This window comes from Maniola jurtina, chromosome 3, assembly GCF_905333055.1.
Source record: "Maniola jurtina chromosome 3, ilManJurt1.1, whole genome shotgun sequence".
NCBI classification, from domain to species: domain Eukaryota; kingdom Metazoa; phylum Arthropoda; class Insecta; order Lepidoptera; family Nymphalidae; genus Maniola; species Maniola jurtina.
In genome coordinates this window covers 1,486,113-1,499,799 of record NC_060031.1, presented here as the reverse complement: position 1 = coordinate 1,499,799, position 13,687 = coordinate 1,486,113, and the positions used below count along the sequence as shown (strand labels likewise).

Sequence of the window (13,687 nt, the reverse complement as noted above, 5' to 3'; positions counted from 1 at the left end):
GACAAGGCTCTTTTGGCGCGTGGCCAAAATCGGGACTAAAGCCGCCACCTAAAAAAGTGCATTTGTTGATAGTTTGCTGTGTCGACATAAAGCTACAACAGCGCCCTCACTCAAGTGCCAAAAGAGCCTTGTCGGACTGTAGGTGAACTTGTACAATTAACTTTTGTATAGATAACAATATTACCTACCATTGTAAATTAGTTTGTTGTTGGTTTTCTTTGTTTAAAGCTTTATATTGTTTATTAGAAAGAAATCACGTGTACTTGTACCTATTAAGTTTTTAAATAAAATACCTAATTAATTTGTCCCTGGAGTATCAATGAATCAATTTGTATGGGGAATCTGACCCCTTAGCTAAACGCTAAGCGACTAAAAGTTGAGATTATGACATTGCTACAATCAACACCACATTTAATTTAATGCTGTTCACGTTTTTAACTTAAATTCTTACACGTAGGCTCCAAAAAAGCTACTTGTAGGCGGAAAATTAGACTTCGTACTCAAGGAATAATGTCCTCCACATTTCAACTGCGTCTACTGATTTTAGGTTGTACGTTGTCAGTCAGTCAGTCACGATACTGTATGTTAAGGTAGAAGACAATACAGGAAGCAATTGAAATTACAATTATTTAGACAAAAATTAAAACTATATTGGTACCTATAAGTAACAAATATATAGGTTTTTACAGTTTGAACTTTGACTGTACTAGGCAAATTTCATACTGGGGTTTCCATATGCAGGAACCCGAAGCCAGGACATTTTAGGAAAACTAAAACAAGTATATAATTATAGGCATTTTTTATTTAATCTTTCATATTATAGACAAATTGTCCCATAGTAATAAAAACTATTAGCGTTTTATAAAGAAACAAATAATACTTATTTTTAAGTTACCAATTATTTATTAACTCTAACAATTCAACTTTAAGATTAGACTATGATAAAAATAATCAACAAAATCGCAGTATGGAGCAAACTACTCGTCCTAGCAAAATATGTAATTGTAAAGTAACATTGGAATATGAAAAATTATCACAAACCTTTTGTTTAACCTTAATAGCTCGGTAATTTGATATGGCTAGATCTAGATAATGTTTGTATCAAAAATATAGTTAAGCTATAATATCGAAAGGCAGCATAGTTAACAACAATGTATATTGTACTAATATTGGGTACCAAGTACCACAATGAAAGAAATTGACATTAATAATAATTATTGTTGAATAGTTATAAATATTGTATGCATGCAACCATTTAGTCGTATGTTAGGACGTGTTCGCACTAGGCGTATATCGCATCCCTTTGTCTATAACTGTTTCAACTCAAAAAACACTTTTTTTCAGTAACTAAAAATACTGGATTTTTATCATCTGCATATTAAAATTGTAGAAACAGATTTAGAGGAAATTATTATGTTTTGAATCTTACATAAAGCATTAATACAGTTTTCCCATACAGATAATCGAGTCGAGAAATCGAGGTTATATTATTAAAAGGCATGGTTTTTGAGTTGAAACAGTTTTGATCTAGGGGTGCGATATATTGCGGCTGACTGAGTTCATAATGTATCAACGTGCTTATCAGCATAAAACGAAAATTATTGTGGCGCAGAACGAATTTTCGTCAGAGTGACCTTTACGTGGAAAAGGATTTGTATTTTCGGCAAAAATAGCAGGCAGCCACAAACCATACGCCTAGTAAGACCGCCCCAATTACCTATATTATGTGATCGTATACATAGAAAATTTAGGCGGCCACCTTTCGTAATACACAAATAGGTCTGTGATTTTTATTTATGAATATTATGAAAATGTCTTATAATTATGCAACTCTTTAAAAAGGAGTCTGTGTTGTTAAACATTAGCACACTGATGCATTCGCATGCAATATGCGTTGACGTCATAGACAAAGGCGACTATTGTTTCGCTACTGCGTGTGAATGCATCGGTGTGCTAAAGGCGTATAACAACATTGGCCAATTCTGTTGTAAATAATTCTCTAAAAGTTAATTAAACCTAACTTATTGCTATTCCTTTCATAATGCTCCCCGTGGAAAAGGATAGCACGTTATTTAGACCTGTAAATGTAGTTTTTTTAAAGATTGTGTACAAGAGAATGAGCCACAATATTAGCGGCATTATTTCGGAACGGTTAATTTCTAAGGACTGTCCCGTGGACATAAAAATGTTGGTCGCCCTAGTTTATATTCATGCAAAATGTATGCACGAGGCCCCTTTGTTATATTTTATTGAATTTAATGAGTCGTGAGGTCATACAAAACGTTTAGATAGATTTTGTTGTCAAATGTAATTAGTATTGCGTAATTAGGCGAATTTTCTTATGTAAATAAATAAAGGATTCCTTTATACACCTTGATGTTTTATTTGACACATTACTTTTATACAAAACATTTTTTGTTAGGTAAATTAATTATTTAATTCACTTTTGTAAGATAACCAAAGTCATTATGAAGTAAAACAAATTGTACACACGTACGCGCGCGCTCGGTGAAGTTCTTTCGCGGAGATAGTCGCACATTATAGTTTCCACTTTCGTGGCGATTAGAAAATATATTCAATTATATCTACAATAAACTATAAGGTCATGCTTACTTTGCACTCGTCTTTCTCGTAGCGCTGGATACAAGTTAATCATACGTTTGTGTTAGTACGACCGAATTTCGTACGAAAACGTATGCAAAGTGAGCGCGGCCTTATGGAATATGGATTAATACGAGGACAAAGGATGACCGTCGAAAAAATAATATATAACATAAGTATACTTATAACAATTGAGATCAAACTTAATTAAAGTAAATAATAATAATCTTATGAAATGAAAATAAAAAATCTGCAGTTCCTCACAAGTGAGTTACACTCAGTTATACTCATATCAGTCATCTTTGTTCGAAATCAAACTTTATACAATAGTACTTCTTCCAATTCTAATCGTACTACTTTGGCTTGCAAATGTTTCGTTGGCTGATGCTGGAAAAATAGACAAAATATGTAATGAGTAGTGCTCACAGTTAAGGGCTAACTTATTTACAAAAAAACCGGCCAAGTGCGAGTCTGACTCGCGCACCGAGGGTTCCGTACTCGGGTATTTTTTCCGACATTTTGCACGGTAAATAGAAAACTATTATGTCGGCGGTACCGACTTTTAGCTGTCAATACTTTGCTCACTGAGCATTACGTCATCTCCCCACTGTCGTCGTTGGACTATAAAAACAGACACGCTGTGCGTAGCGAGGCATTATTCGTCCGGTTGTTGCCGAGGACACTTCTCAGTAGGAATAGTCTGTCGTACTGTAGGTTTTAGAGTAGTGGTTACCTAAAGTGGTTCTGTTGGTTAAACGAGTTGTTATTGTGGTGGTTAGGTTAGATGGTTGGTTTGGGACCGGTGTAAGGGGTGGAGGAGCCGGTCTAGGTAGGTTAGGTTAGGTTTACCTAGTTACGCTGGTAGTTGTGACATGCAGTAAACGGAAGTATTGTTCTTAACACGTCTGAAGATCGCCTAGTGATCGAAGCAGACCCTAAGGATCTCCGCCTGCCTTCATCAATTCTTAAACAATCCTCGGCTCGATCCGACATCAGAAGCGGGATGAACCGTGGAGCCTCTTCAGCTCCACCTAACCACATCGAAGAAAATAGCTGGCTTGTTGCAAGGTCGAGCCAAAACTCTTGGAGATACGTGAATCAATTACCAAAGCTTGGAATATCTGGAAACGAGTGGTTAATGGTGACAAAGACAAGGACATCTGATTCAAGTCCAGGAGGTGAAAGCTACAGGTAATCTGCACTTTTTCAAAATCTTAATATTGCCGCTTTGTGTGTGTGACGTAAGTTGAGGACAGGGGCCTCCTTACTTCTGTGTTTTGTAAGTTGAGGACAGGGGCCTCCTTACTTCTGTGTTTTGTAAGTTGAGGACAGGGGCCTCCTTACTTTTGTGTTTTGTGTCGTAAGTTGAGGACAGGGGCCTCCTTACTTTTGTGTTTTGTGACGTAAGTTGAGGACAGGGGCCTCCTTACTTTTGTGTTTTGTGACGTAAGTTGAGGACAGGGGCCTCCTTACTTTTGTGTTTTGTGTCGTAAGTTGAGGACAGGGGCCTCCTTACTTTTGTGTTTTGTGACGTAAGTTGAGGACAGGGGCCTCCTTACTTTCACTATTAGTCGTGTCCAACGAGGATGAGGGCTTCCGTGCGTAATCTGTTTCGTACAACGGTACTGTGTTCTTTTTTTTTTCTTTGGCAGGTCGAGGGCGACCTGTGGTCAGAATGGCCATGTCGGCGCTGATTAACGAAGGCGAGCACGAACAATATCGGACAATCCATGAATCAGGGACGGTAGGGACGGTCCGGTCGCCAGCATTATAAAACAGTGCGTTGCGAAGCCACGCGCACTATTGTCGAGGCGCTCGTTCCGACAACACCTCTTGATTGTGACACGGTTCACGCCTGATTGGTGGAAAAGGTCAAAATCTGAGTAAGTTTTATTGTAAGTTCGCGCCAGGCGTAGAAGTACGGAGTTTTGGGCGTAGTTTGTATTGGATTTCGGTACGCAAAGTAGCTGAGGTTTACGAGGCCTAAAGGAGCGAGCGTTGAGTGAGAAAGCTGACAGCAGGCTAGGACAGTCAATTTGTCCAGTCAAAATAGCTTGTAGCAACATCATGTCACTTTGGTTTCTTCTAAGTTCCAGTGAGTCAATTTTGTAATGCGAACAGGCTTCTTTATAACTGCTAAATTTTTGAATTCTTTAAACGCCAGGTACTTAAGAAATTGTTTTTGTATTGATTCTAATCTTTGAGTAGGTATAATGTAATACGGTGACCAAATGTTGCACCCATATTCGAGAATACTACGAGCATATGCAAAATACAGGGTTTTTATACATTCAATATTACTGAAAGTACGTGTAACGCGTTTAATGAAACCTAGTTGTTTGTAAGCTCTATCCGCTACGACTTCGACATGCTCATTCATCGATAGTTTAGCGTCAATTTTAATACCCAGGTCTCGGACGGTTTTGACTTTAGCTATGTTTACATCGTTTATATGATAGTCGAAGGATATAGAGCTAGTTTTACGAGAAAGAGTTATGTGGTGAAATTTTTTAACGTTAACGGTAATTCTATTCCTGACATAATAATCACTCAGGGCGTTTAAGTCTTCTTGTAGCCGATAACAATCCTCAAGGGAACGTATTTTAAGGAAAATTTTCTTATCGTCAGCAAATATTAAATATTGTCCATGGCTAAAACAGCTACCAATATCATATAGATAGGCATTATATAGGAGGGGACCTAGGATAGACCCCTGATGGAATGGTTATAAAGTTACTTCTAGCGCTGCCTGTTACTACAGCCTGCATACGGGTTTTTATATATGAAGTTAGCCATCGGAGTAAGTTGCCATTTATTCCTAGAATGCTTAGCTTGTGAAGCAGAATCACGTGATCCACACGGTCGAAAGCTTTTTCGAAATCCGTATAGATCACATCCACCTGGTGTCTCTCATCCATACTCCGCAAGACATAGTCCGTGAAGACCGCTAAGTTGGTGACAGTGGAATGGTTTTTCATAAATCCATGCTGCTCGTAGGGGATAGATCTCGAAATGATTGGAGATATGTAAGAGTAAATAACTGACTCGAACAACTTGCTCATTACGTTGAGGATAGAGATAGGTCGGTAATTCTCTATTTGAGTTTTAGATCCGCTTTTGTGAATGGGGACTATCAGCGCTTCTTTCCAGATGTCTGGGAAACTACCGTAGACGTTTATGGAGTGGTTAAAGATGATCGTGAGAGGTTTCGCCAGATTTGAAGCACACTTGCTCAGAAAAATAGGTGGAATACCATCACTACCGGCTCCCTTGTTAGTTTTCAGAGTTTTGAGAAGCTTGGGTACATTATTCTCTTCAATGGTGATTTTGCAGATTGACTCGTTATAGCTCAAGTTAGAGTCACTCATCGCGTCGTAAGAGTTTGCTGGTTTGGCAAAGACACTCTCAAAGTATTTACTGAAACCGTTACAATCACACTATATCACTTGATAGTCCAAGAATATCGTTAGTACGCCCACGAAGGCTCGGTTAATCTAAAGGTTGCTATCCTGACGTATCCGCTTAGTTATTATCCAGGTTTACTAGTGGTTAGATCATGCTTTAATCTTAATAATCATTAGAAGCGGCGAAATCAGAAGTGGATTACCCACATTAGATTATTTTTACGATTATTTGGTTACGTGTGTCGTGACGCTGCACATTAAGTCAGGGCAACTCTCTGATAATGTGTTGTGGTTTAGATTATGTGTAATAGTGCGTATTGTACGTACATGGCTAGGGCTACTCTCTGGCAGTGCTGTGGCACGCATTGTTACACATACTGGCGGGACATATCGTGTGCTTGGATGGGGTTATCCTTCGATAGCACTGGATGTGTTTGAGCTAAACGGAACCAATAATCGGATTTTCTGGTACCTACCTACATTAAACCCATGTGCGAATACCTTGTTTCTTTTTGTCTTCAACTGCGGTGTACAGCATTGGTTAGGGATTGTTTGTGCTTGATCCGTACTAGCTCCCGAGGACGGTCGCGCGTCAGAATGGCCGTGACGCGACGATGTTAAACGAGTTTTACTGTCATAGACACCGCACAGTTACAGTTAACCACATATCCTTAACAAAAAAAAAAAAAAAAATTTTGTTTTTAAGTTCAGTTAGATGCCAAGTCTTGTGATTAGTTCTTTTGTTTTCTGGTTCTCTTTTGTGATAATCATCATGACGTTATAAACCAGTTTTGGAATCAAGTAATCCGTTTAGTAAAGAATCATTGATGACTCTTGTGCAGAGTTAAAATAAATTGGGACAATGAGTTTCCCCATGAAATCGAATAGCTTGCATTCGGAAACCGGGCACTTACTGGCGATTCCTTGATTGGGATACGCGGTGGTGTGGCGATTGCATACTTTTATGGATAGTGTTCAAGGCGCCGTAGCGCACGATACTATGGCTTTTAGTATTGTAATTCGCAAAGAGTGGAGAAGGTGAGCTATTGCGACATTTGAAGTAAAGAGAAGTCAATAATGTGATCTAGTTTAGATGTGAGTATCAATGCAATGATTCTTTAAGGAGATCTTTTCTCGTGAAGATGAAATTAACGACTCAGTTAGACGCCACCGAGTTTCTTGCTGGTTCTTCTCGCTAGGTTGTGGCATTCCGAACCAGTGGTAAATTAGTTTTGAATAATGTTTAGATCATGATTGATTAAGAGTTGCAATAGCAATTGCGCTCTAATCATATGAACTGTAGTTTAGAATCGTTTCAACTAAATTTCGCGTCGCGACATGTCAGTAGATAGGTTCTTGTAATTAGGTTTTGGTTCTTCTCGCAGTGTTAGCCTATTTTTTAGACAGATGATCAGTTGAAAGTGATTTCTTAACCTAGGTTGGTTGTGTCAACTTCCACGTCAAGTGTTGAGATGTGATGAATTAGTCAAGCCAAAGAGCTCTAGAAAAAGCCGTGATGGTCAGAATCATAACCAATAGCATTGTACGTTAATTATTGTAATGTTTCTGGTTTACAGAGATTTACTGACTGAGGGGACGCTGATGTCCGGTCCACTAGTGTTGAGTGGTTGAGGGGACATTGATGTCCAGGTTTAGAATGAGAAAGATGTTCATTGACAGTTAACTGCTAGTCAGGATAGACGAGCGGTATAGTGATTTTGTGGTTATGGTTTTGTCCTCACATGCTTTGTGACATTTAGCGTACGAGGACGTACGCAGGTCAGAATGGCCGTGTCGGCGGTACCGACTTTTAGCTGTCAATACTTTGCTCACTGAGCATTACGTCATCTCCCCACTGTCGTCGTTGGACTATAAAAACAGACACGCTGTGCGTAGCGAGGCATTATTCGTCCGGTTGTTGCCGAGGACACTTCTCAGTAGGAATAGTCTGTCGTACTGTAGGTTTTAGAGTAGTGGTTACCTAAAGTGGTTCTGTTGGTTAAACGAGTTGTTATTGTGGTGGTTAGGTTAGATGGTTGGTTTGGGACCGGTGTAAGGGGTGGAGGAGCCGGTCTAGGTAGGTTAGGTTAGGTTTACCTAGTTACGCTGGTAGTTGTGACATGCAGTAAACGGAAGTATTGTTCTTAACACGTCTGAAGATCGCCTAGTGATCGAAGCAGACCCTAAGGATCTCCGCCTGCCTTCATCAATTCTTAAACAATCCTCGGCTCGATCCGACAATTATGCATAAAAATAAATAAAAATCTGTTTTAGAATGTACAGGTAAAACCCTTTCATATGAGACCCCACTTGGTATAGTTATCTTACTTTGAAAAGAAAAATAAAACCGACTTCAAAAACCAAAAACACTAAAAAGTAGAAAATAATTTTTGTTTAGCTACACATGTAATGTACCTAGGTATGAAGTCGAGCGAGCATATTAAAACAAAATTAGAAATCCAAGAGTGAAGCTCGCCCGACTTCATACCTAGGTACATTACATGTGTAGCTAAACAAAAATTATTTTCTACTTTTAGTGTTTTTGGTTTTTGAAGTCGGTTTTATTTTTCTTTTGAAAATTTTTTATTTCACAATTTTTAGTGGCCCCACTGTACTATAATATGCTATGCCCAGTTAAAACCCTACTGTTTACTAAGCTATTACAGTGATCGCGAGCAATTTGCTCTTATCCATTGAGGAGTTCTGTTCTCCATCTCCGAAGATATTCATCGGATCTTCACCAAATTTATATGGGACCACCTGCACAGTATACCCTTTCAAACAAAAAAAAAATTTTCCAAATCGGTCCAGGGGTCTTTGAGTAATCGGGGAACATACATAAAAAATATAAAAAAAAATAAAAAAAAAAAAAAAAAGATCCCGACGAATTGAGAACCTCCTCCTTTTTTGGAAGTCGGTTAAAAATTGAAACACATTAAAAAAAAATTTAATGATGTGACCACAAATTCGCGGTTTTCGGATTTATTTCTTTACTTGTGCTATAAGAGCTACCTACCTGCCACATTTCATGCAAGTCAATGGGAAGTACCTATAGGTTTTCTTGACAGACACGACGGACGGACAGACGGATAGACAGACAGACAACAAAGTGATATATAGGGCTCCGTTTTTTCTTTTGAGGTACGGAACTATTACTTTTACCTGTTCCTTATCAATGAAAGTGGTCTTATTGAAGCAAACCGCGTTTTTCTCTTTGACCACCTGCAGCCCGTAGTGTTCACAAGTTGCCCGCACTTCCTCATAGCTGTTAAACCACAACCAATCCTTCACCACTTCCACAGGGACGGTCAGGTTCTTGCTGTTGTATCCATGGCTCAACACTTGTAGAGCTCGCCTGAAATAACAAACCTCATTGAAATATGCACTTTATTTTGTAGACTTTAGGGTGTTTTTTTAATCAGAGGGACTTTATCGTAGGTGGTAACATTTAGTGATGATGCAGCCTAAGATAGAGCGGTCCTGCCTAAAAGATGCCTATTCACTCTTGATTTGAAGGTACCCATATTAAAAGTGGAGGGTTGTATAGAAGTAGGTGTTACTTTGCGGAAGTCCATGATATACAAGGAATCAAAAGCTTAATTTGCTATAATACTTTTGAAACAGACAAATCTGTATGGTGCAACATACAGCATGCGATATGCACCGCCCGCCCTCCCACTGCTAAACATGTAGGAAAAGCCAGCCACCAAGCAAGCAATACGCACCACCAACTAGGCAGTCTGAAGTGGCTTACCGCTGTATGGTCGGCAGATACAAGCACAGCGCGGCGAAGGTGAGCGGGCACAACCGTCTTGCTAGTCTCAGTGTTCTGATGAAATTGCCATTTTTATTTGCTATCGCTATATCATATGCTAGTTTTAATGCAGGCGCCCTGGAAATGAAAGCACATATATTTATATAACTAGATGATGCCCACAGCTTTGGCCGCGTAGATTGGTCCGATCCCCTGTAGCATCAGGATTGAGGAGTTGGAATCCAAAGTTTTGATGGGACAATGTCGCAAAGTGCCTCTATCCATTCAAAAAAATACGCAAATCGGTTCAGAAATCTCGGATATCAGTGTACATAGGTAGAAAAACAACTCATCCATTTTTGAAAGTCGGTTAAAAAAGTAGCCTATGTTACTCTTTGGACTAAACTACGGGTTCCTGGTTTTACTATTTCTATAGCAAAAGAAGGTTTAGGCAAGATACCCTAAAAAGATAAAAATCAAGCTACTTGACATTAGCGAAGTGCATTATGCTGGGCTGGTACTACAAAAGCCACCAATCAAGAGAAGAAGATGAAAATCCATACTCCCATACTAATATTATAAATGCGAAAGTGTATTTGTCTGTCTGTCTGCTACGTTTTCACGGCCCAACCGCTGAACCTTGGTGTACATCCCAGGGAAGGACACAGGCTACTTTTTATCCCGGAAAATCGAAGAGTTCCTACAGGATTAAAAAAAAACGAAATCTACGCCTGCGAAGCCGCGGGCATCCTCTAGTAGTAAATATATTACTCTGTGTTACTAACCTTTTCACATAATTAGGTAACTTCAAATACCTATACAAGGGATGTACATCATCTAAATTGCACATTATATACAGACTTTCAACCAGTATCCTGTCACACGAGAGCTCCGGCTTGTCTTTGCATAAGTCTACTAAATTGAAATTGTCTATGACCCAGTCAACATCAACTACTTTCTCTGTTTTCTTGTGCAACACATCATAACAACTGAGGAACCATTTCATACATTCTAGTAGCTCTTTCTTGTTTAACACTGGAACAAATTCGTTTGATGGATGATCACATAATCTGAAAGATATACAGAGTGTAATTAGGACGCTAGCAAAAACAAATTGTACTAATGATTGCTGATAAAACAAAAGAGCAGGAGATTGTACTGATGATGATTGCTGATGACACAAAAGAAACGCGAAAAAATAAATAAAAAACTGGTCAAGTGCGAGTCGGCTCTCGCTCTTTTAAGGTTCTGTGCATAATTATGAACATCACATTATAGGTGTTTGAACCAGTCTTAAAAGTTATTTAGACTGTGAAAGAAACCCCTAAAATATGTTTGTTTGTTTTGATCACAGGATATAGGATCACTTCCTTGTCTGTCTGTCGTCTATCAAAAACTCTTAATCAAACTATTCAAAAACTATAATGCATTAAAATAATTAAAAATCTGTTTTATAATGTACAGGTAAAGCCCTTTCATATGATACCCCACTTGATATAGTTATCTCATTTTGAAACTTCAAACCCACTATTTTTCCCATTTTTTTTTAAATCAAACTAAAAATAATTCCAATGATGTTGGGCCACTATTACATACAACTATTCCTTTCATGTCAATAGCTATAATATTTACTGAAATAATCGACTGTGACAGATGGACAGACAGATGGAGAGTTGCACAATAAGGGTCCTATTTTTACCAAATTGGTACAGAACCCTAATTTTACTTGCTTTAATGGTGAAAGAAAGCATTGTGAGGAAAAGTGAACATGTAGTGGCTACACTAGGCTATCACTTATCTTTTCGGCTTGTAATCTGATTGCAGCCAAGCGCTAGTCTATATAATTTATAAAAAAAAAGAAAAACATTCTCACCTGTAACTATAATAAACATAGAACCTAATCATAGGTTCAAGCAGCACAACACACTGCTCTGGCGGCAGCCTCTGTATCGTCATGTCCTGTCTCACCGCTTTCAGCCGGTCGTTCAGGAAGTCATACATTACTGACAATTTTTTAACATCTTTTCTTTTTGGTATTCTGAAATGAATAGTGACAGTCTAAGCACACAAAACTTCATAATACCTTTCAAGTATAGACGGCTCACTCCAATATATAGTGACTCTTGTTACATCGCAATAAAGTGCAATTCAGCTCAAATAGCACTGTGGTATAATAAAATTTGTACCATACACACGTGTATATCACTGCAAGTGATTAAAACTATGTCATTGTTGGAATATGTAACTAACTTGAGCAATACTTACTCCACTAACAAATAGTGTACAGTGTCGGAGAGCACACTGAAAGGCCTCAGCAGTCGAGGCACGGCCATGTTGGTGTCAGCAGCTGACCTGCAGTAGCTCTTCACCAGTTTGTGACCTGACGGGGTCATTTCAAGGACATGGACTAGTTTCTCCTTTGTTCGTCTTAAAAATTTAAGGGAAAAAATGATCAATTTTCTAATATTTCAATTACCATGCCCATAAAGGTGAGTTTTTTAATTAATATGCTTTTTATTTAATAAAAAGAAAATAATATTTAATGGACCCTTCCACTTAATCGTTTTGAACGAAATTAAGTGCAAAAATAGGTTGGGTTCCAGGGGAATACAGGAGGTGGATGTGTAAGCTACTATTGTTCGTAAAGTTTATAAAATCAGTAAATGTTTACATACAAAGTAACCTCTTCCGGTGGACACATTTCCATACACATTCCTTGCGTACTTATCCCGATTTCGATATTATTATCGTCCAAAAAATTATTAGGGATAACGCCTTTATTAGACATTTTTACAATACCTACATAACTAAAGTTTGAAAAATTGAATATTTTTGTGATTTTTCACACAGAAAAGATTTTTGAATTTTGATGACACTGACACTTGACAGCTCTAATATGCAGTGTTGCCAACTGCTTTCAAACTAACCGACCTCAATAATGCACCATATACAGTACAAACGGGTAACATTGGTATTATATGCCATTATGCCAACCATAATATGGTTTTAGATGCCATTCAAAAACTTTTGTATACATGTGATACATTTTGTTGAATTCTTCGATCTTGAGGCATTCTGCCCCTCTGGCCTTGACCTTGAACCCCTTTGGCCTTAACCTTGAACCCCTCCAACCTTGAGGCCTTCTAACCTTTGATCTCGTGATAAATGTCCCGGCATTACTATGGAAATCTCGGGTCGCTTATTACCGGTTACCTACCGCATGATTGCTCCTTATAGAGGGCTTTGTCGGACCTCTGGTAGGTAATAAATGCCATCCTTACTCTGTGCCTCTAGTATGCAAGTTACTTTCAGTCTCGGGAGTACAACAACCCCAAGCAAAGTGATAGGATACCGCTACCGGTATAGCCGTACACTTACAAAAATGGTGCAATCTAGTACCTACCTACCTACTTATTGTAATGTTTTCCAATAAATCGAATCAGAGTGAACTAGAGTTAAGGAACTCTTGGTTTAATCCTAAATCGACGATATGTCAAATATTAGGCTATGGTGACGTAAAATTAAAGAAAAATAGAGAGTATTTTAGGGCTACCAGCATCAAAATGTATAGCATACGACAGGTCGAGATGGCAATCGGGATGCCCCGCACAGCCTCCGCGCTAACCAGGTGCGGGATAACGCGGGTGTACGGGGGCGTCTCCCCGCCGCATCTCCGATTGCCATCTCGACCTGTCGCATACTATGTATACTAACATTCGACATCTGACAGTGATGTCGAAGCCTCGACGTTTTGTTAGGAGTTCCCTAACCGTCGTGAATTGTGATCGAATCCAATGCAAAACTGAAAGATTTTTCTTTTCCTGAGTAGTTATCCTTTGTACTTGAAAAGAGCAACCGCCGAATTTCTTGCTGGTTCTTCTCGGTAGGAACGGCATTCCGAACCAGTGGTAGATTTTTTTGACGATTC

General features: G+C 38.7%; 1 protein-coding gene across 1 annotated transcript; it reads right to left on the bottom strand.

Annotated features, from left to right (window-relative positions):
* Positions 1-696: 696 nt before the first annotated feature.
* LOC123881034 (protein xmas-2-like) lies at positions 697-12,638 on the bottom strand. Its single transcript, XM_045929560.1, has 7 exons — positions 12,435-12,638; positions 12,025-12,186; positions 11,633-11,797; positions 10,545-10,829; positions 9,760-9,897; positions 9,168-9,360; positions 697-2,988 (listed from the first exon to the last, which is right to left on the bottom strand). Exons 1-7 carry the CDS (start codon positions 12,545-12,547, stop codon positions 2,914-2,916), a joined length of 1,131 nt encoding a protein of 376 aa, XP_045785516.1. The 5' UTR covers positions 12,548-12,638; the 3' UTR covers positions 697-2,913.
* Positions 12,639-13,687: the final 1,049 nt, after the last annotated feature.

Bases quoted from the DNA above. Each gene is read 5' to 3' on its own strand.
- LOC123881034 (XM_045929560.1), bottom strand. From the start codon at position 12,547: ATGTCTAATAAAGGCGTTATCCCTAATAATTTTTTGGACGATAATAAT. The intron at 12,187-12,434 runs GTATGTAAACAT...TAAATTTTTAAG, and splicing joins CCACCGGAAGAGGTTACTTT to ACGAACAAAGGAGAAACTAG. The intron at 9,898-10,544 runs GTTAGTAACACA...TTTCATTTCCAG, and splicing joins TTACCTAATTATGTGAAAAG to GGCGCCTGCATTAAAACTAG.